Here is a 21921-nt window from a genome sequence, read left to right as displayed (position 1 = left end):
ACACAGGAAAGAGGTCCGACAGAATACCGCTAAACGCACACAAGAAAGATTGGATTGACTCGATTGACACTAGGTTCAAGATTTTCAGATTATGGATGTTCAGATGTTCCAGGATTCTTTACTTTTCATCTAGTATAACATTACAAGGTGCTAATGTTATATACTTTAAATGCTTTAAAAAAAAAAGAAAAGTTATATAGTATATGATTACAGCTTTTTAGTTGCAAAGAATTTGAAAATGTCAGTTAATTGTATTTCCTAATTTGTCCTGGAATTTCCTCCTAGTGCCTGATTCCAGTGATCCTGTGATAATGACCTTTGATACTCCATATGTAAGCTTTGGCGTTCTTTACTATTTATCAATTTATTTTATTTTAAGTTCTGCGTCGTCCTTGAGTAACTTGGATTAACCCCTGAATGTCTGGCTAGAACGTTCTGGAACTGGGAGCTAATGCTAAATTTAATGTTCTGTTAGAAAAGACAGCTTGATGTGTGGTTTCATTAAATTTATTCAATTTAAATATCTTGTCTTTCTAAGAAAAACTGCTGATTAAGCAATGCACTATACCATATTCATGAGAAAGTAGAATGTTGTATTTGTTATTTGACGTTCGTGTAAATTCAATACGTCGTTTTCAGCTAGTGATTAAAGAATTGGTTCATGAGTCATCTTTGTCAGATATGCTAGTAGCGCTTTCTGATTTTAGTCACTTAAACATTCAAAAGTTATTTGTGTGTGGAACAGTGTTGCATTGCACCCGTGAATACCTGCAACCTGGAATGGAAAATAAGATTTATTTTGTTCCAACAGTTTTTTGTTGTTGTTGTTGTTGTTGCTGTTGCTCCAAAACTGAAAAGTGTTACAATGGAAGCAGAAGTAAGTGTAGCTTCTTAAATTGTGTAGTGCAACGCAGTGTTTTTCAATCTTTTTTGAGCCATGGCACATTTTTTACATTGGAAAAATCTTGTGGCACACCACCAACCAAAAATGTTACAGAATGGCACTCTGTAGCCTAATACAGTATATGTAATTACAATATAGTTTCTCAATTTATTTATACTCACTCAGTGTGAAACCTGGGCCTGTTTAGATGAACACAAAGCCGATATCCTGGCAGGAATTGAAGAAAGGCATCTTTTGTTGAAGCTCTTCTTCAACAGCTTTCAGTCTCTCTCTGTTTTTAGTTTTTATAGCAGTTAGGCTTGAAAAGCTCAGCTCACACACATATGTTGTGGAAAATGGGAGCAATGTCAAAACTTTGTTGGCCGGAATGGGGAATTCCTTGGCAGCAGTCAACCATAAACTGTCCAAAGGAAGTTCAGTAAATCTTAGCTTTAAACCACGATCTTGTTTCAGTTCAGTTAGTTCCTCCTGCTCCTGTAAAGTCATGTCCGTTCCAACAGCAGTCAAGGCATTCAGTGGAGGCTGAAGAGAAATAAAATGACAACTTCTCCTCAAGAGTTTTCAGATGTTTACCTATTACCTCACACAGTGCAGCAGGGTGATCTTGCCGTTCCTCTGTGAGTGGGAACATCTCAAGGTTGGCACTTTGCACATGTTGTTGCCAGAGGTGCACCTTTAAATGGAATCCATTTATTTTATCCATGCTTGTAAGCAGGTTCTCATTTCGGCCTTGCATCCGTGTGTTCGGTTCATTCAGATGATGAAATATATCTGCCAGGTATGCCACCTTTGCACACCACTCATCACTTGCAAACAGATTTGAGTAATCAGACCTCTCATTTGTCAGAAACACTTTAAGTTCCTCCCGCAGCTCATACACACGGGCCAGCAACTTGTCACGCTACAACCATCGGACCTCCGTATGGAGCAATAAGGCTTTATGCTCCGCTCACATTTCCTCACTTACAAAGTTCCCTATGTGCACATCATCATCCAACACAGGAACTAGTTCTGCTGGTAAAGTCTTTGCAACGAAGGTGTCACGGTGCAGAAAACAATGTGTAACAATAAGATCTGGGTTGCTTTCCTTCACTCTGCTAACGAAGCCTTAGGTGTGCCCGACCATGGCTGCATCTCATCAGTGCAAACACTTGTGCAATTTTCCCACGTAAGTCCTCCCTGGTCAAGATATTCCGATTTGACCCAAAAAATTTCCTCTCCTGTTGTTTTTTCTGGCAGTGCCTTACAAAATAGGAAGTTTTCTCTAATGTCATCTCATCCACAAAATGCACATTGGCCAAGAGCTGAGAATATCCGTAGACTCTTCAAGTTGCAACGTAAATTTCCTACTGATGCATATCTTTTCCAAAACATGGCTTTCGATGTCTGTAGACATGTCATCAATACGTCTGGCGATTGTGTTATCTGAGAGCGGGAGTTTAGATATGTCTTTAACCGCGTCAGGGCCGAGCATCTCGATGACAGTGTCTTTGTGGGCAGGTAGTATTAACGTCTCTGCCACAGTGTGGGACTTTTTTCATTTAGCTACAAGTTCAGCAACTAGTTTTGAGGGCTTTGTAATTTACCTTTGTGGTTTTTCTCATTAATGTTGCCTGTTTCGGTGTTTTCACGCAGGCAAACAAGATAGTCCATCGGCTTGTTTTGAAGCGACGGGTGTTTTACTTGGAGATAGCGTTTAAGCTTGCTTGGCACCATGGCGCTATTGGACAGCTTCTCGCCACACACCAAGCATAATGGAGTCGGGGTCCTCTCATCACTGGTGAAAGTAAATCCTAATGAAAGATAACTTTCGCTGTATTGCCTCGAGCTCACCGTCTTTGCTTTCTTTTTACCACCACTCATACTAGGCCCTTCACCTGGGTCACAGTCTTGTCCAGGGCCCAGTTCGGAGTTTGCATTTTTCCTTTTTAAAAACTTCTCCATCACTGCCACCACGACCTGTCGCATGCGTCACTAATTCTCTTGTCTCTAAGAAGGTAGGAGGCAATTACCTGCTGCCACCTAGATGAATATTACATTACTCTGCCAGTCACTATATTACAGCACAGACACTCAACCATGGCTTATTATTTGCAGATAATAATGAATAAATTTTAATAAATAAGAATTTTAAGACTAAGTGAAATTGGACAATTTCTCAAGGCACGCCTGACGATCTCTCACGACACACTAGTGTGCCACAGCACAGTGGTTGAAAAACACTGCTCTACGGTATGTAGACTGAGACTGCTCTACGGTATGTAGAGCAGAGAGGAGATATTATAATATTATACAGTATCTGGAAATATAGTGTGTGACTGCTGCTGAAATAAGGAAGAGACTTAGGATTCTCCTTTTCAAATCTGAAACCAAATTGCTGAACAGCACAATACTTACCTGAACAGCACACTCTGCGAAGTCTTTAGTTATTTAAACTAAGCATTGGTGGTTCAGTGGTAGAATTCTTGCCTGCCATGTGGGAGGCCTGGGTTCAATTCCTGGCCAATGCAGAAGTGAGTTTTGAAAGTTAAGCCTTCACCAAAAGAACATTATAAGCCTTATCATTTCTGCCCAAACTAGACCAACTCCATAGGGAGGGTAACCATGCTCGTGAATTTCCTTCATTTGAACACAATCTGTCTGACTGTGGATTGGTGGAGTCCAAACACTTTAGAGATGTTTTTTTTTTTTTGAACTTTTCCAGCCTGATGAGCATCAACAACTCTTTTTCTGAGATCCTCACAAATTTCCTTTTTTCATACCATGATACACTTCCACAAACATGTGTTGTGAAGATCAGACTTTGATAGATCCCCGTTCTTCAAATAAGACAGGGTGCTCACTCATACCTGATTGTCATCCCGTTGATTGAAAACACCTGACCCTAATTTCCCCTTCAGACTAACTGCTCATGCAGACGCCAACAATGTCTGCACCATGCACGCTTCCTTTACAGAATGCGCTTAAGCAAGGTCTTTACGAGAAAAATGGGGTCCAAACCCACATGGGCTGTGCACAGCGGATTGGCAGTTCATCACCTTAACCTCTTGCTGACATAGCTCACGCGTATGAAATTACATCCCGGTGTGTGGAGCAAAAAAGAGGTTTCGGTGCAGGTTCTTTGCCACTGTCGTCTGCACTGCGGAATGCGTTCTGCGTTGACGGACCTCCAGAGACGCCAGAGCCTTACAGCAGCTGTGGCCAAAAAGCATTGAAATACAGTTCACGGTTGCGAAACACATAGCCACAGTGCTAGCTTTTCACATTTCTCCGCCCTCTCTAGTGCTAGCTCAGGGACCTGTACAAAGCTTCCCATTTGTAGGCCTTGTAGGTGTGAGACAGACTGCAACAAAGCCAGATATTGCTGGAAAGAGGAGGCAAAGTAACAAATTTGCGACAAGGATGGGATTCGCACCCACGCATGCAGAGCACAACAGATTAGTAGTCCATCGCCTTAACCTCTCGGCCACCTCGTCCAAGGCCTGCTACTTTAATGTTCGCTGACTAGATGACTGCTTCTCAAATAGATTTTATTCAAGTCTTGAGGTATGAGCTGTGCTGTCATATAAACTGAAGGGTGACGATGCGGCGAGACAGCCCAAAGGTCTCACAGAACGGGACAATTCCATAGTTGAGCCGTCACAATGCAATCCAATCCTTGGGCGGCTAGGTACCGACTACCTATGGACTGCCCATCTCAGCGAGTTAAATTTCTTTGGAAAATGTAGCTTTTACCCGTGACCCTGAGAAGGATTACGCGGTATAGAAGATGGATGGATGGAAATGTAACTTTTATCCTTACCTGGATATACACAACGACTGTGGAAAAGGGGGGCATGAATTGGGACGTTTGTGAGGCAGCATGCTGTGGCCAAAAAGCGTTGAAATACAGCTCATGGTTGCGAAACACGTAGCCACAGTGCTAGCTTTTCACATTTCTCCATCTCTCTCAAGGATATTCAGCTGGCCTGCCGTATTCGCGGAGAATGCACTTAAACGACAACTCCGTCTAATATACACAAAGGCTCTTTTAAGAGTCACTTCATCGTCTCAGAAAATAGCTAATTTTATTTCTTGGGCTGTTTGAATATTTAGATAAGAGAAGGGGACACACACACATACATATATATATAAATGCTTTATATTTCTATCAACATATAGAAATGTTTATTATTCGTTATTAATGAGTACATCCAGTGCATATGAACACACCAACCTGATACTCAGTACCATAATGTCTGACCCACTTTGTACTTGTAACACTCAAACAGGCTTCTAAATATAATGTCTGACTGAGTTCTTCCCCACCTTGCAAGTTACAGATGGTTTTTGATGTAGGACCAAATTCAAACCTTCTAAAACAATCATTTTCACAGTTAAATGCCAATTGACGTTGATGTTGCTTTACTAATGATTTAATGAGATTCTTTAAATTTTTGCCACATCTTTTGAAAATATGGTGCTTAGCTTCAAATCGCATTCACCACATATGGATAAGAGGGCCATTTTTTTTTATGCATCTCAGATAGTGCATCATCAAGTGGTGCTTGGGAATCGACGTCTTGTCAGGAATCAATTCTTTGAATAGAGTATGGTGATCACAGATCAGATGTTTTAAGTAACATATCATCCCATCAGTTATGGTGTAGGAGAACACTATATTGACAATCTGTATCAAAAGCAGGAGAAAGTTCCAGTGATTGTTATTCCTTTCAATGACCACCAAATATCAGTGGAGTGTTGTGCAGAAGACACCATGACTGTATGGCATTCAAACCCAGGTGTTTGCCCTTATCATCCATTTTTAACCCACTTGGTTTGTTTTTACGGTCTGTGTAACCATAATTAAAGCTGTGCACCCTGTTTAACAAGGTACTCAAAAACCAGTTTAAGTTCATACTGTACCACACCCTCTAGCAGATCATGCATGATGTCAACAGCATAGTTATCAGTACAATGGAAATACTCTAATGAATTGAGCGCACATGACTTTTTGACACCATATATTGACCGCAGTTCAGGATTTTCATTTAGTGCCTTACAATGTTCAGTATGAACCTCTTTGGAACGAAAAATTAACCCAGGATGATCTCCAGTAAATATAGATTGAACTTCTTCCTTACTAATTAAACAAAGCCTACAGAAATTAGTTGCACTGTAAGATTCCCAGCAAGCCATTTAAAGCCAAATTATTTCCTGTTACTTGAATTACTGAGCCAAACAATGGTTGTTCAAAACAAGGAAGCTGTATGCCTTCGGTTTCTAAGATTTTCAGGTCATCAATAAGGGGCTTTATTATCACATCAAAACCATATGTCTTAAGATCTTCCGTGTAGAATCAAGCTGCAAGATGTACATTAATCAGTACAGAGTTACACTTGCGTGGAAGATTTTTTAGAGTAAAATAGATTCAACCAAGTTTGTGGATCCCCCTCTTGGAACCTAGAGGGTTAGCAGTTTCAAAATCGTTGTAATAGAATAGAATCTGAAAAGCGTGCTTTTGCTGTGAGAACAGTGCATGGTTTTGGAAACACGACCCATCATTAATGTCTTTGTAAACTCCAACTTTGTAAACTTGGGCGATCATTTGAACATTCCGCCTCATATTCTCCCTGAGTGGAAAGATCCTGATTAGTATCAAACTCCTGATCCATAGTGTGACTATGTACCTTGCTGAGGTGTTTTCGGAAGCCACTATAAGTACAAAATGATAACAGGCGACCTGGCTCTCCACATTTTAAATGTAACTTTTTGCTAGGATATAAACCATGTTGAAATTTTAAATGTTGACGAAGAACCAAACAAGTTCTGAGGTGTGCTTTACATACAAAACATGTGAACATCTTCAAGGCAGTTAATCTCGCTGCAGCAATCATGCTCAAAGTTCTTTAACACGCAGGCTCTCCATTGCTCTTCCGACATCGATGTTATATATAGTGGTTTGGATAAATGTGTAGAAATCACAAAGAGCTTCATCATATCAGAAACTGAAGACATAGTGAGCTTTGAACAGTTCATCAAAAGCTGCCACTGATGTGTGCGCCTTACATGGGATCGCCTTTTGGTCGATAATAATGTAGAACTTTTGGATATCCTTCTTTCGCTCACCGATGCAGAGGAGAAATGGTTGTCTTGTGTCAGCACTCTCAATGAAGGTAGTCACACTGGCTCCTTCCTGAAGGTCAGCAAAGGGACATAAAATAAATATTAAAATAAAACTCTTTGCATGTTTTTTACATTATCACTAGCACCGTCACATCTTGTTTGCAGGTGGTGTAAGCAAAATGAGATGCAGGTCTCAGAATCCCAAAATAACCTACACCTCAAGAGCTCCTAAAATTAAGATCTGATGTTTAAATATTAACTTTTGCATACCTTAAGGTAGCTCACAAGATGGCTGGTTGCTTGAGCTGAACTGATCTTGGATATTTTTTTTCTGGCCTCTTGAGGTTAGAGGGAGCAGATGCAGCTGCAAAAGGATTGAGGACATATCGCTGTCCCATCCTAAAGATATGACAAAATAATTAAATGATCTCTATTTAATTATTTTTTTTAAAGACTGGAACATTTTTAAAATACAAAACAGTTTATACTGACCATTGTAGTCCTCAGATTCAGGTTCAGTTCCTGACAGCAGCTCGCCCATATTCTTAAGAGTCTTGCAGTCTGCAATGATTTTTGGCTTGAAGAATGTTGACCACTTTGCCAGGAACTTCTGAGACACTTCGTCACCAAACATCATGGAGAAATCGTGGTCGATCTTTAAACAAGGTTTATACAGGTTTAAACATAACGGACATAAATGGATAAAAGGTCAAATACTAAAAATTAAGATCTGCTGTGTTATTTATGCATACATTTGGGATATAAAAGATTAGAACGTTGAATTTCTCAGTTTGGACCGGCCTGTTGTTGTTATGGTGATCACTGAACAACTCCTTTCTCTACTGTACCAGTAAACTCCTTTAATAACTACAGAGAAGGTCATTTCCTTTTCAAAACTACTTCCAAAGCTAAATATTTTCTTACCAATCCAGATACAGCAAGGAAACAAGTGAACAAATCCAGGACAGAAGATGATGCATCCTCACCCACCATCTTCTGTCAATACTGGAAAGTCGCTCATCTTCTCATCAGTGGAATATCGTATTGTAGATATCGCCTCCCTGCACTCCTCACCAAATCGCTGTTGACAAGTTAACAGAGATTCTTGTCTGTTTTTTGGACCATCCTGAAGAACAGTCTTGGAATGACACCGGGAGCCAGCACAGGTGTTATGTTGAACTGTCTTGATCCTCCATGCAATGAAGCCAGTATTACCCTAAAGGATCATAGTAGTGTTCCTGTTTAAGAAAAGACCCAAAGAGAGGCATCTCGTTCTTGGCTTCAAGAATGAATTACTCAACACAATAAGTTCACACAATGACTATATAAAATTACAAAAACAAGTGGAAAATACAAAGCTGAGCAACCTATAAACACTCATCTAAAACAAGATCATTTTTAACTTTAAAACTATAAAAGGGAAGAAAATATAAACACACACACTGGTTTGGGTTTTCAGACAGAATACAAGAACTTACATATCCATGTTTGGAGAAAGGATCTTGGAGGTATGGAAAAAGAGTCACAATTCCCAGTGCATAATTGGTCCTCACACTTGACCATGGAATCCTCCTTTCAAAATAAATCAATTTACTTTGCAAGTGTGTATGTTTTGCAAGAAGTTAAAGGATAAATTCCCCTTTTATAGCAACACAGAATATCATTCTTTAGCTGCGTCACATGAATCTGTTGTGATGACAAAGGGAGGGAAGTGACCTCCAATTCTTACCCATGTAGCTCTAACATATGCCACACGTAAACAGATGGTGAACGTCCTGGTTGCAGACATGTTAGTGTTTTGGTCTTTTCATACTCCTTGAAGATTTCCTCACCCTTTGGATTGACCCTCAGAACACAATCAACTTTCTGCCAAAACATCTTACATCGTTATGACGCTCATGGAAATTTAAGAGGATTTTTAATGCCTTTCCTTTATGTCGAGAATACATTTACAAAACACTTCTACAGATAAGTATCAATAATAAACAATTACGTAATTGAGTATTTTAAATGCATTTATTCAAAGCTTACCTGTCTTGCTTCATTCTGCTCCATTAACTGTTGGGTTCCTTCTCTTTCTTCTGGACTCCAGGACAATTGTGGAATCTGATGAATGGGATGAAGCTGGGGATAGTGGAGTCAATACAGAGGAGGATGCTTGATCTGAGACCAGCTGAACATCCAGATCTACAAAATCACAGACAGAACAAAATCAATTTAAATGTACATGTATTTATCAGTAACAAAAGCATTTCAACAAATACTTAAATGGTTACATAAAAAAATCTAAAGTATATTATCTTCATTAAGTACTTTCCATATACGAATAAGATGTACGTAATGTAATGATCAATAGTATAGCAAATGATAATAGTTTGAGGTCCCTCAAAAAGATATTTTAGACTCTGCTCCTAGGTAACTTCATGTGTTCCCTACATGGCCTCGTCTATTTCACTCGAGAATATCCACAAATATGGGAGAAGATTACAAAAATAAAGGTAATGTATACAATAATTATCGTGAACAGGTTTTAAAAAGGGGAGAGAGAGAGTAATGGTAATCATGTAATATTTCTTGGCTAACTACCACAAACTTGGAACAGAATACCGCTTCAGGGAAACTGCCGTTCCTGAGTTTGGACACACGAGGGCAGTCAAGCTCCATCCAGCACAACGCCGCCTGAAACAGAAGGTAGGTTTGGGCTATTTTACACTGACGCAGCTCATCAGCGTTATTACTGTGCATTGTCTAGTTTTCACGTATCAAGGACAATACACGGAGCTTCTGAACTGTTTCACAGCATCATCATTATGATTTATTTTTTAAAGAACGCACCCTCTTCTCTAGACATTGAAATGTTGGTTTTTTTTTTTAAAGTTTACATTGTCACAAAGCAGCTGTACAGATATCTGGATATATTATTTCAACGTCCATTCTTAAACACGACAGATGAACAAACAAAGAAACTAAGCACATGAAAAGGTTAGATAGACCAATGATTAAACACTACTCCGTTCAAATGAATACAGAGGCCAGCTCAGATACCACAAAGTTTAAAAACCTCGACATTCGCGGCGTCATAAAGGGAACAACCGTCAAGCATACCATCAGGAAACTTATAGAACTCTGAACGTGACGTCATAACAGATCTTATGGCTCGCTGCTCGGATTTGACTATATGTCTGTGCGCGCACGCCAGGGAGACTGACCTAGACACGGTATAAGGACAGAACACAACACACATTTAAAACATATCAACATTATATCATGTACATAGCAGTATAGTTATCATAATAAATTACACAAATTAATTGCTAATATTAACATTATTAATGTCTTTCTTAATATTATTAGTCATTTCATTCTCATCACTGCTCCTACATAACTTCATGTGTTCCCTAGGTGGCCTCGTCTATTTCGCTCGAGAATATATATGGTTATTACCATTTTATTCCCTATTTATTCATTTTAACATGAGCTCATGTCTACAATTGTTAAATAACAACAATAATTATCATGGACGGGACAAAAGGGAAGAGAGAGATTAATAATAATAATATCATGCAACAGTTCTTGCCCAGAAATCCGCTTCTAGAAAATCGCCGTTCCCGAGTTTGGCCACACGAGGGCAGTCAAGCTCCATCTAGCGCAACACACAACGCCGCCTGAAACTGAAGGTAGGTTTGGGCTATTTTACAGACACAGCTCATTACTGTGCATTGTGTTGTTCGGACATAACCACAATTAACGGCTCATCTATATAAACACACATTAATATTCATAGCACTATATTTAATATAAAACCTTGTACATACACACACACATATATATATATACACACACACACATATATATAAATAAAAGTGTCATTTTATCTCTGTACCACGTTCTAACATTGAGACTGCCGAATAAAGAAAATTTTCCGTTTTCTGAGACGGTGAAGTGGCTCTTAAAAGAGCCTTTGTGTATATTAGACGGAGTTGTGGTTTAAGCGCGTTCTCCGCGAATACGGCGGGCCAGCTGAATATCCTTGGGCATGATGGTCACTCTCTTGGCATGGATAGCGCACAGGTTGGTGTCCTCGAACAGACCGACCAGATATGCCTCGCTCGCTTCCTGCAGGGCCATGACGGCCGAGCTCTGGAAACGCAAGTCGGTCTTGAAGTCCTGAGCGATTTCTCTCACCAGGCGCTGGAAGGGCAGCTTGCGGATGAGCAGCTCAGTAGACTTCTGATAACGACGGATCTCCCTCAGAGCCACGGTGCCGGGCCTGTAACGATGAGGCTTCTTCACACCGCCAGTAGCCGGCGCACTCTTGCGGGCAGCCTTAGTGGCGAGCTGCTTCCTTGGCGCCTTGCCACCGGTGGACTTACGGGCGGTCTGCTTGGTTCTTGCCATAGCGTCAAACTCTGCACTTCGCGGTTAGAAAAACAGAATAAACTGTGCGCGCGAACGCGGCCTTTTTAAGCCATAACGCCGCCCTGCGCTGATTGGGCGTCTCGAACGCGCTCGTCTGCTATTCGATAGAACGTTTTACGTCACCTGTTGACTATTGGACCGTCTTCTCTGCCACCGTTCGGATCACAAGACGCCCGCCACTATTCTATTGTATTGGCGCGCTCTCTAACACAAATGCTTTGTTCATTACGAACACACACAACGCCGTCACAAACCATTTTCACTCCTCAGACTTCATTTAACCAGCACGCTAACTGCTATTGTTCTTATAGTCATTACTTAAATATGGTATCAAATCATGACTACAAAATCATCGTCCTTTTTTTTTTTTTATAAATATGCTGTCTTAAAAGTGCACAATTTCACCCCTCAGATTTCATTTAGACAACACGCTAACTACCACTATTACTACTACTACTTAACGTTATCACATAATTATTAGCAAAGTATAACGCTTCTGTTTTCATTTCAAACGTGCTGACTTTCTAGTGCACACTTTCAGTAGTAAAACGGGTGTAAAATTGCACTTTTTAAGCAAAGATGGTGGCTCTTAAAAGAGCCTTTGGGTACTGACAAAGCAGCAGTGGACGAGTTTACTTAGTCTTGACGGCCTTCTCGGTCTTTTTAGGCAGAAGCACAGCCTGAATGTTGGGCAGCACACCACCTTGAGCGATGGTCACTCCGCCGAGCAGTTTGTTCAGCTCCTCGTCGTTACGCACGGCGAGCTGCAAGTGGCGGGGAATGATACGGGTCTTCTTGTTATCACGGGCGGCGTTACCGGCCAACTCCAGGATCTCAGCGGTCAGATACTCCAACACTGCGGCCAGGTAGACCGGAGCGCCAGCACCGACGCGCTCGGCATAGTTGCCTTTACGCAGAAGCCTGTGCACACGTCCCACGGGGAACTGAAGTCCAGCCCTGGATGAACGAGTCTTGGCCTTAGCTCTAGCTTTTCCGCCGGTTTTTCCTCTGCCACTCATCTTGATGCTCAAATCTGTTCTAACAACTCCTAAATAAACGTTACACCCCGAGCTCTCCGTGATATAGACAAAACGGCCACTCTCTTATTCGCTAAGAACGCAATGGCAGATTAGCCAATCAAAAACAGGCCGTCGAATTCCAGCGTCACCCCTCCCACCCCTGTTTGTGCATGTGTGTGTGTGTGAGTGAGAGAGAGAGAGAGAGCGCGCGAATGAAAACAGACAGAAGGGAATATTCATACAAAAGCACGAAGTAACAACTATATACTGAATTGATTTATTCTTATCATTAACATTGATTTATTATGTATCAATATGTTATCCTACATATTCTGTGATCGTTTTGGAGATCAGGAATGACGTTTAGGAATCACGATCAGGATTTATTCTACTGTACTAAAATCAGCATCGGCTTGTGGTTATGTGTACATGATATGTAGTAGATATGTGTGTCCATACTATTGTATGTTTCTAACGTGTATTGCTTTGATTACATAAAGCTTGACTGAAAATGTTGCTCTTTAAAGGAAAATATGGGTGGCTCTTAAAAGAGCCGTTTAAGGAACAAAAGCATGAAAGAAACAAACGTCTTTACTTCTTTTTGGGTGCTGCCTTCTTCGCCTTTGCCGCTTTAGGCTTTGTGGTCTTGGGCTTGACAGCTTTCGCTTTCTTGGGGCTCTTGGCTGCCTTTTTAGGGGTCGCGGGCTTTTTCGCCTTCTTCGGGCTCTTGGTGGCTTTCTTTGCGGCGGCTGTGGGCTTCTTCGCCTTAGGAGACTTCTTGGCCGCGGCGGCGGGTTTCTTGGCCGCTACCTTCTTGGGCTTCTTAGTAGCGGCGGGCTTTTTGGCGGCGGGCTTTTTCGCTTTGGGCGCGGCTTTCTTCACGGGCTTCTTGGCTTCGGTCTGCTTCTTGTTCAGCTTGAAAGAGCCAGACGCGCCGGTCCCTTTGGTCTGCACCAGAGTGCCTTTAGTCACGAGACCCTTAACAGCGATTTTGACGCGGGAGTTGTTCTTCTCCACATCGTATCCGCCGGCAGCCAGCGCTTTCTTCAGAGCAGCGAGAGACACGCCGCTCCTCTCCTTAGACGAGGAAACGGCTTTGACGATCAGTTCGCCGACGCTAGGGCCGGCTTTTTTTGCTCTCGAAGCTGCTTTCTTCTTGGGCGCTTTGGCCGGCGCGGCGGCGGGAGCGGGTGCGACTTCTGCCATCTCTCTTGGAACTACGTAGAATACACGAGTCGTACGCTGTACGTTAGTGTGTAACACAGGATCCTCCCCGCGGCCGGGGGCTGGTCTTAAAAACAGATATGAGAGCGTTGTAGACTCAACTCGCGCGCCGCTGAATGAATGCACGGACGCGGCGCGCGCTCAGATGTGTTTTCTCATGGCATTTCTCGGTGAAAATCCCACTCGCAAAACGAGATTCAAAACGTTGAAGCACAAGCTGAGCGAGGATGGGCTTTCTCGTTCCTCCCGTGGCCCGGCCTGGCCGACTAGAGAGCAACAGTCTCGCGTAGCGCACATGAAAAGGCGCGGCGCGCGTTGTGCTCAAGCCGGCGGGCTGCGCATTTGGTGCGATGTGGTGTGTAAAAACGGGCGAAAAGCAGGCACGGCCGTCGTATGCGTTCTGGGCCGAGTTGAAGAGGAGCCTTGTGAACGAGCCTGATGTCTTGGCAGCTGTCGAGTGGTGTGTGTAGTATTTGAAGCAGAGCGCGTTGGGGGACTTGTAAAGCACAGCGTGCCCGGCCTCCTCCTGGTTAGCTCGGTCGCTTCCTCCCTGACCCTAACGAGCACAGGCCTCGGCGCTACCCTAGCCCTTCTTTCTTCCACCCCGAGCTCGGCCCTAACGCTAACACCGCGAACCCTGAGCTGTGCTCTAACCCTAACGCCATTAATCCCAACTCTGCTGTCACCCTAATGCCCTTTATCCCAGCTCCGCTATAGCATTGTGTGTGTGTGTGTGTGTGTGTGTGTGTGTGTGTGTTGTATTCCATGCTGCTAGAACATTCTTTCTGGAAACGTTCTCAGGAGATTTTTTGATCTGCGTGATGAGATCGGAGCTTTTCAGGAAAGCAAGATTGGTAGTATTCAAGAGCCCATGGATAAGAAATGGTTTTCTGACCTGGCTTTCCCGGTTGATGTCACAGAGCTGCTCAATGTTTTAAATGTTCAGCTCCAGGGAAAAGACCAGATTAACACCCAGCTTTTTTTTTTTTATCACGTCAGAGCCTTCAAACAAAAACTACTGCTGCTCAGAAGACATCTCTCAGCAGCTAACATTCACAATTATAATATTCACCATAGTTTTATGTGCAGTTATTGTTATTATTAATACTTATATTTAGTTAGCATTTATATCCAGTGGTGTCAGCTTTGGGTTTTTTTGTTAATCAAGCTGATAAATTTTGTGTCAAAGTTCTCTTAAATTATCATGATTTAATTTCCTTGTTTTGTCAGTTATTTATTCTATTTGCCTCCCTCTCTCTTCTTTCACTCCCCGTCTCACACTGTTCCTCTCTCTCTCATCTCGACATCCAGGAAATTTAGCCCATTTTCCCTGTTTTAGAGAGGCAGGCATGGTGAAAGAGAAGGTACCTGAGTATGATGCTGTTCTCAGCAACCTTTTCCAGGAGTTTGACAGTCGCTTTGAGGACTTCAGACACAATGCTTCTGACTTTGAGTGGTTTGTTCAACCCTTCACCATCAGTGTGGACACAGTTAGTGATGATCTACAGATGGAACCAATTGAGCTTCAGTGTGATTCAGAACTCAAACACAAGTTCAGGTCCCTTCCCTTGACAGACTTCTACAAATGTGTCCCAGCAAACAGGTACAGATGGGCAAACAGGCACAAGTGATGCTGTCTCTGTTTGGCAGTAAACTGAGATGCAAAGTAACTGACTCTCACCACCATAATATCCTGACTTTGACAGTAAGTCCACTGCATCCCAATTTGGAAATACTTTTGAAAAATAAGGACCAGCTTCATGTGTCTCATTAGAGGTCACTGATATTGCAGACATGTGGCTGTATTGCTTATAGCTTGAATAGTTGTATGAGGTATTGAACATGTATTATAAATGGGATTGGTTCTATGTTTTAATTATACTATAAGTTTCATTGAACTATAGAACTCTGAAAATAAAACTGCATTAGTGAAGCAGATACAGACTAACGTTTTCTATTAATTTATTTATTTGTAAATATTATGAAATGATAAATAAGAACCATGGCAACTTTAATTTTAATATAATACAGTTTGGTATAATGCAACATTTACTTTTGGCCCACAGCCCTCAATCAAGTTTGATTTTTGGCCCTTCACAGGAAAACGTTTGGGCACCCCTGATGTAGAATGATTATGTGCTAGTAGAAAACCATTTTCAACTACTTCCTGTTGGTACAATCTTAATACAAATAACTTTGTGCTGCTAACGTCCCATTTTGCATTGCTCAGATTATACAACCCCCGAAACCGTGCTACAACCCTGTTTAGATTTACTCATCTCTGCATTTAGCAGACTGCTATAATTACCAAAAAGCCTGAACATCCGCGGGAGTGCAGCGCTTCAGAAGTTCCCCTCCCGCTCTCTCTCACACACACACAGCGAGAGAGAAAACGAAAGAGAGAAAATTACTCTTTGTATGGAAAGTGGGTGGCTCTTAAAAGAGCCGTTGGGTTGATGAAGACGGCGGTAACGCGCTTCACTTGGAGCTGGTGTACTTGGTGACGGCTTTTGTACCCTCGGACACGGCGTGCTTGGCCAGCTCGCCGGGAAGCAACAAGCGCACGGCGGTCTGGATCTCCCTGGAGGTGATAGTGGAGCGCTTGTTGTAATGAGCCAGACGAGAAGACTCACCGGCGATGCGCTCAAAAATATCATTCACGAAGGAGTTCATGATGCCCATGGCCTTGGATGAGATGCCGGTGTCAGGGTGCACCTGCTTCAAGACCTTGTACACGTAGATGGCGTAGCTCTCCTTCCTGGACTTTCTGCGCTTCTTGCCTCCTTTGCCGGCCGTCTTGGTCACGGCTTTCTTTGATCCCTTCTTGGGCGCGGTCTTGGCTGGGTCGGGCATAATGCTGCTTCTCGAGTAAACAAACAGAAAATGACTGGCGCCCGCTTCGCGCCCGCTCTATTTACAGTCCCACATGCTAATGAAGAACAGACAAGACACCTTTTTTTGATTGGCCAAAATTCAATACCTCCTCCTGCATGGCCCCTCCTACTGCACTCTGCTTCCTCCCTCCTTCCATACCTCCTCCTCGTCCTCTGCTACGCTTTGTTTCCCTTCCCGCTCTTGTACTTTCAGCACAACGTGCACTAAGAAAAAACAATTGGCTTGCGAAAAAATCGTTTTATATTATATATGCATGTGTATGAGAGAGAGAGAAATATAGAAGTAGGTTTCTACTAAAATCATCTTTTAAATTGTTTTATAATATTGATATTACATTGATTTAAAGTTTATAATATTGAACACTGCATATATGAAGTTTATTACAAAAAATACAAATAGATCTACCACTTATGCTACTTCTGTACAGCGTTTGATGCCTTATGCTTCATGAAAGAAAAAGCCTTTTTCCCCCCACACGGAACAGCTCTTTTTCTAGACATGTGGGTGGCTCTTAAAAGAGCCGTTGTGTTCGCGTCGTTCGGTGTTAGAGCGTTTAACCGCCGAAGCCGTACAGGGTGCGTCCTTGGCGTTTCAGAGCGTACACCACATCCATGGCGGTCACGGTCTTTCTCTTGGCATGCTCGGTGTAGGTGACGGCGTCGCGGATCACGTTCTCCAGAAACACTTTCAGCACACCGCGAGTCTCTTCATAGATCAGACCAGAAATACGCTTTACACCACCACGGCGAGCCAGACGACGAATAGCCGGCTTAGTGATCCCCTGGATGTTATCGCGAAGCACCTTGCGGTGACGCTTAGCGCCTCCTTTGCCGAGTCCCTTACCACCCTTGCCTCTGCCAGACATAACGCTGCTCTCGAAGTCAAACCACTCAATAAAAGTTCTCGCGCAGCGCCCACCTATTTATCCACACTCGACAGGACCTAGTTGAGAACAGGCGAGGAGGCGGGCCTTACACCAACGGTCACACAATAGCTCTCTTTTTCTAAAACAAACACTAGGCACTGCTTTTCACCTGCTAACGTCTTCTTCTTCCCCATTCTCTCTCTCTCTCTCTCTCTCTCTCTCTCTCTCTCTCTCTCTCTCTCTAAATACACACACACAGATACAAAACATTATTAGTATTATCAGTACTGATATTTTGGTTCCATTAGTAGCAGCAGTAGTAGTAGTAGTAGTAGTAGTACAACACAATAGTCAGGAACTTTGGGTAAAACATACATAGTAAAGCATACAGCCAAACACTCATCAGCATAAGGAGGTTAGAAAAAGCTGTCTGGGTTTGTACAACATTGACATTACTGTTTCAAACACAAGACGTTCCTTTTGAGCACGTCCTTGGACTCGAGGCCCGTATATACTACAGTCCTACGTCCACTGCAACTACAGGTCACACATAGCAGCACAAGCCTTTATTAGTAGGCCCAGCATTCAGCGGATCAGCACCAATGTCTGTGTTCACTTTGAAGCCAGTCCACATTCTACCACACAAGTACTTCACTAACTTACAAGCACCACAGAAAGGAATGCAAACACAACTATCAGGCCTTGCTTTATCAGCTCTCGCAAATGCACGATATAATGGACTCTCGAAGGTCAAAATTAGCTACATTGTCTCAAACCCTCATCTCATTCTTAAAAAGTGTCACTCACAAGGAAAGCATATGCACTTCGACAGTTGTGCAAGAGAAACTAACATAACAAACATCACACACAAGTAGGAATACAAAGTCAGCCTTCACACTGTCTAATCACAAGAAATGGCCTTCTCTTTTCCCATACGCACTGTGTTTGAACCTAAATGTCATGCATCAACCAAAACTGCACCTCCAGAATGACAGCTGAGTTTAAGATTGGCAAAATATGTCACAGCAGTTTCATTCGTCAAATAAACTATGAGCAATTAAGTAGTGGCAATGAGATAGTTACAGCAATGTGTAATGTCCAATAAGCTCAAAAAGAATGGGACACTTTATTCTACTTGGCCAATCAAACACAATTATGAACTGGGATTCTGATAGTTGTGCGCCTTTAACTCACTGTGTAGGAAAATGAGGTCAGCTATATAGACAACACCTTTCATTACGTATTTAATTACTTTGATTGACGTCATTACTAGAATCAGTAGTAGTAGTACAATACCTACAACCTACCTTCTGTTTTAGGCGGCGTCGTGTGTTGTGCCGGATGGGACATGACTGCCCTCGTGTGGCCAAAATCGGGAACGGCAATTTCCCAAAAATTGCAGTATTCTGTTATTAAGCTTTTATTGGCGGTGTTCAGAAGTCTATATTTGTAGTAGTTAGAAAACAGTGGGGTAAGAAGTAGTAAATGCTATGAAAACTAACTCTCTCTCTCTTAATGTAGCTAGTTCGGTCTCTCTAAGCGGAGCAAAACACTCTAAACATTGATCTGATCGATCGATCTCTCTATCTCTCTCTCGCTCTCTCTCTCTCTCTATCACATCTCTCACCCCATACCCCCTCTCACTCCCACACACTGGGGCAGTGGTGACTTAGCGGTTAATGCGCTTGCTTATTGATCAGTAGGTTGGGGGTTCAATCCCCAGCACTCTCAATCTGCCCATTAAGCAAGGTCCTTAACTCTCTGCTCCTGGGGTGCCATATCATGACCCTGCACTCTGACCCCAGCCTCCTGACATGTTGGAGTATGTGAAGAAAACAATTTCACTGTACTCTACTGTACATGTGACCAATAAAGCCTCATTATGTAGACTTATACATGACTTTTTTTATTCTAAAAAAGCTGCTAAACTAATAATTATGTGCAGATGTAAAAAAAAAAAAAATGCTAAACACATTCTCTATTTGTGTGTGTGTTTTTTTTTTTGTACTGTATGTGTATTTCATCAGTGCTGCTATGAGCTTATTTCTCAGTTTTGAATATTGAGCCTTCACCCAAAGAACTCTACAAGCCTTATCAATTCTGTCCAAAAAAAGGGTAGCAGACACAGTCCATGTTGCTCAAATATACAAGAGCCTTAGGATGCTCCTTGTCAATTTTGAAACCAAATTGCTGAGTCAGCACAATACTTACCTGGAAAGCGCCCTCTGTGAAGTCCGGGTTAGATTCCAGGCCAATGCACAACTGAGTTTTGGAGACGTTTGTGTTGCTTGAGCCTTCACCCAAAGCACTTCACAAGCCTTATCAATTCCGCCCAAAACTAGGGTAATGGACAAACTCCATGCTGCTGAAATATGGAAGAGATTCTCCTTTAGAATTTTAAACCAAATTGCTGAAGCAGCACAATACTCAGTTTTAAATCGCACTCTGCGAAGTCCATGGATTTTTAAGATAAGCATTGGTGGTTCAGTGGTAGAATTCTCACCTGCCACGCGGGGGCCAGTCACACGTAGGTGTAGAGCGCTGACTAGCCAATAGAAAGCGAGGATAATCCAGGAGGAGGGTCGGACGAACCTAACGTAAAAACATTGGTTCAAATATTTATATTATATTATCTGTTACATATTGTATCTATGTAATTTTTTAAAAGCGGCATTGTCAACATTTACTATTCCGATACTCTCAGTGTGTAAAATTAACTGTTAAAGAAGAATGTGAAATTAACAGTTTGTCAAAATTAAAATAACTATCTAAATAATATATGCAGGGTGTGTTACAGTATAGTAAGTTATTGAAAATGTATTCTAAATAAGGACTAAGATTTTAAAACATTTACAAATACAAGCTAGATAAAACATATTTACAAATGCACAGGACAATTTTGTTTTGTTTTTTTAAATACAATGTTGTCTATACACAATTCCACAATGGTATAGAGAGAGAGAGAGAGAGAGAGAGAGAGAGAGAGAGAGAGAGAAATGAGGGGAACCGTATTTAGTTTTACAGATTAAGTTAAATCCGAAGTTAATAATGTTTAATAAATCTGTCACCACCCTGAAGTTGATTATTTTCATACCAGAGTGTGCAGAAGAATTTCTTATTTTATTAAAGAATGACACATCATACTTTTTCTCAGTTTATAGTAATGTCTAATGTTACAGAACACCTGTGAGACAAGTTAGTTCCTGTTATCCCTTACATTATAGCAGCTATAGACAGTCATTCATGCACCACCCTCTATTTTTTTTCTCCCCCAAAGTTAATAAGAAAAATGCAGCCCTCCATTCTAAAGAATTTCCCATGAAAGGAAAATAAAATGAAATAAAAACCTTCCTAATTAAACCCTTCTGTGCTTCATACTGTGTCACTATTCATCCATCCATCCATCTTCAACCGCTTACTCCTTTTCAGGGTCACGGGGAACCTGAAGCCTATCCCAGGGAGCATCGGGCACAAGGCGGGGTACACCCTGGACAGGGTGCCAGTCCATCGCAGGGCACTGTGTCACTATTCCTTCTAAGAAATAGACGGATTCCCCATTGACTGGAGGGAAGATGAGAAAATTTATTATGTAGTTAAGTTACTATGTAGTTACTGTATAGCACACACACACACACACACACACACACACACACACACACACACACACACACACACAGAGAGATAGAGAGAGAGCGACAGACATACTGCAGTATTCTAATATCCATCCATGTCCTTGAATAAGTTTTAATTATAGGACTAACGTATTACAGTGAGAGCATTCATTTAAACCTGCAATTTGGCATGTAGCCAGAACTACTTTCAGTAAGTAGTAATTCATTCCTTGTAAATTTACATGTCAGAATTACACAATTTATACAATTAAAAATGTCCTTGCCAATCAGATAAAGATCTGCAGTAATATATTTTACCTACATTTTCTGTAATAAGTTTGTTTAAATGTTGCTGAGTCATACTTCAGTAAAATAAAGTGTACAGTACTAAATGAGCAATACTACAAAAAACTTATTAGTGACTATTTAAGCATTAATTAATGCCATTTAAAATATTTCACAATATATTTATTAAGTCTTAAAGTGCTTTATAATTATGTATATTACATAAAGAACAATTTTACTGGAATGTTGTAATGCCTTATTAGAGTTGTAAATATATACAAATATTTGTTACCAGATTGCAAAGCCTTATATTCAGCAAGCTTTTTAAAATGTTAATAAAATTCTATAAATAAACTCTTACTCATTTAGGCCGATATTTTTATATAAATTATTTTTTTTATATTTCACCTGGGGTTGTTGTTAACCAAGGAGTTGCCAGTGTGAATCTCAGCACCATTTATCCGTTCTGAACAGCAGTTGCCTCTGTTAGTGACGATTACACTGCTAATATCATACACCGCCAACAATCCACCCTCCACCATGGGTTATACTGAGGATTTGTAGCAGTACATGAGTTGAAATTCATGTTAGATG

General features: G+C 41.5%; 4 protein-coding genes, 1 long non-coding RNA gene and 1 other non-coding gene across 9 annotated transcripts; all 6 read right to left on the bottom strand.

Annotated features, from left to right (window-relative positions):
• Nucleotides 1–4298: 4298 nt before the first annotated feature.
• trnas-acu (transfer RNA serine (anticodon ACU)) lies at nt 4299–4380 on the bottom strand. Its single transcript has one exon. It is a non-coding gene; the product is annotated as a tRNA-Ser (tRNA).
• Nucleotides 4381–4599: 219 nt separating this feature from the next.
• On the bottom strand, nt 4600–10823 carry LOC128630054 (uncharacterized). Of its 4 annotated transcripts, none has more exons than XR_008394283.1 (9): nt 10115–10823; nt 9596–9688; nt 9041–9196; nt 8739–8875; nt 8488–8581; nt 7934–8247; nt 7502–7664; nt 7280–7408; nt 4602–7079 (listed from the first exon to the last, which is right to left on the bottom strand). It is a non-coding gene; the product is annotated as an uncharacterized LOC128630054 (long non-coding RNA). The 4 variants fall into 4 exon arrangements; XR_008394284.1 differs by having other exon boundaries at nt 9617–9688; XR_008394282.1 differs by having other exon boundaries at nt 4600–7079; nt 9041–9688.
• An 87-nt stretch (nt 10824–10910) lies between these two features.
• Nucleotides 10911–11481, bottom strand: LOC128630008 (histone H3). Its single transcript, XM_053678588.1, has one exon. It carries the CDS (start codon nt 11405–11407, stop codon nt 10997–10999), a length of 411 nt encoding a protein of 136 aa, XP_053534563.1. The 5' UTR covers nt 11408–11481; the 3' UTR covers nt 10911–10996.
• A 507-nt stretch (nt 11482–11988) lies between these two features.
• LOC128630015 (histone H2A) lies at nt 11989–12572 on the bottom strand. The gene has a single exon (XM_053678595.1). It carries the CDS (start codon nt 12445–12447, stop codon nt 12061–12063), a length of 387 nt encoding a protein of 128 aa, XP_053534570.1. The 5' UTR covers nt 12448–12572; the 3' UTR covers nt 11989–12060.
• Nucleotides 12573–12724: 152 nt separating this feature from the next.
• Nucleotides 12725–13768, bottom strand: LOC128629996 (histone H1-like). Its single transcript, XM_053678573.1, has one exon. The coding sequence runs from the start codon at nt 13651–13653 to the stop codon at nt 13039–13041; it is 615 nt and encodes a 204-aa protein (XP_053534548.1). The 5' UTR covers nt 13654–13768; the 3' UTR covers nt 12725–13038.
• Nucleotides 13769–15331: 1563 nt separating this feature from the next.
• On the bottom strand, nt 15332–16553 carry LOC108261910 (histone H2B-like). Its single transcript, XM_017462659.3, has one exon. It carries the CDS (start codon nt 16522–16524, stop codon nt 16150–16152), a length of 375 nt encoding a protein of 124 aa, XP_017318148.1. The 5' UTR covers nt 16525–16553; the 3' UTR covers nt 15332–16149.
• Nucleotides 16554–21921: the final 5368 nt, after the last annotated feature.

Source organism: Ictalurus punctatus, unplaced genomic scaffold, assembly GCF_001660625.3.
Source record: "Ictalurus punctatus breed USDA103 unplaced genomic scaffold, Coco_2.0 Super-Scaffold_100046, whole genome shotgun sequence".
Taxonomy (NCBI): Eukaryota; Metazoa; Chordata; class Actinopteri; order Siluriformes; family Ictaluridae; genus Ictalurus; species Ictalurus punctatus.
This window is presented reverse-complemented; position numbering and strand designations above follow the sequence as displayed.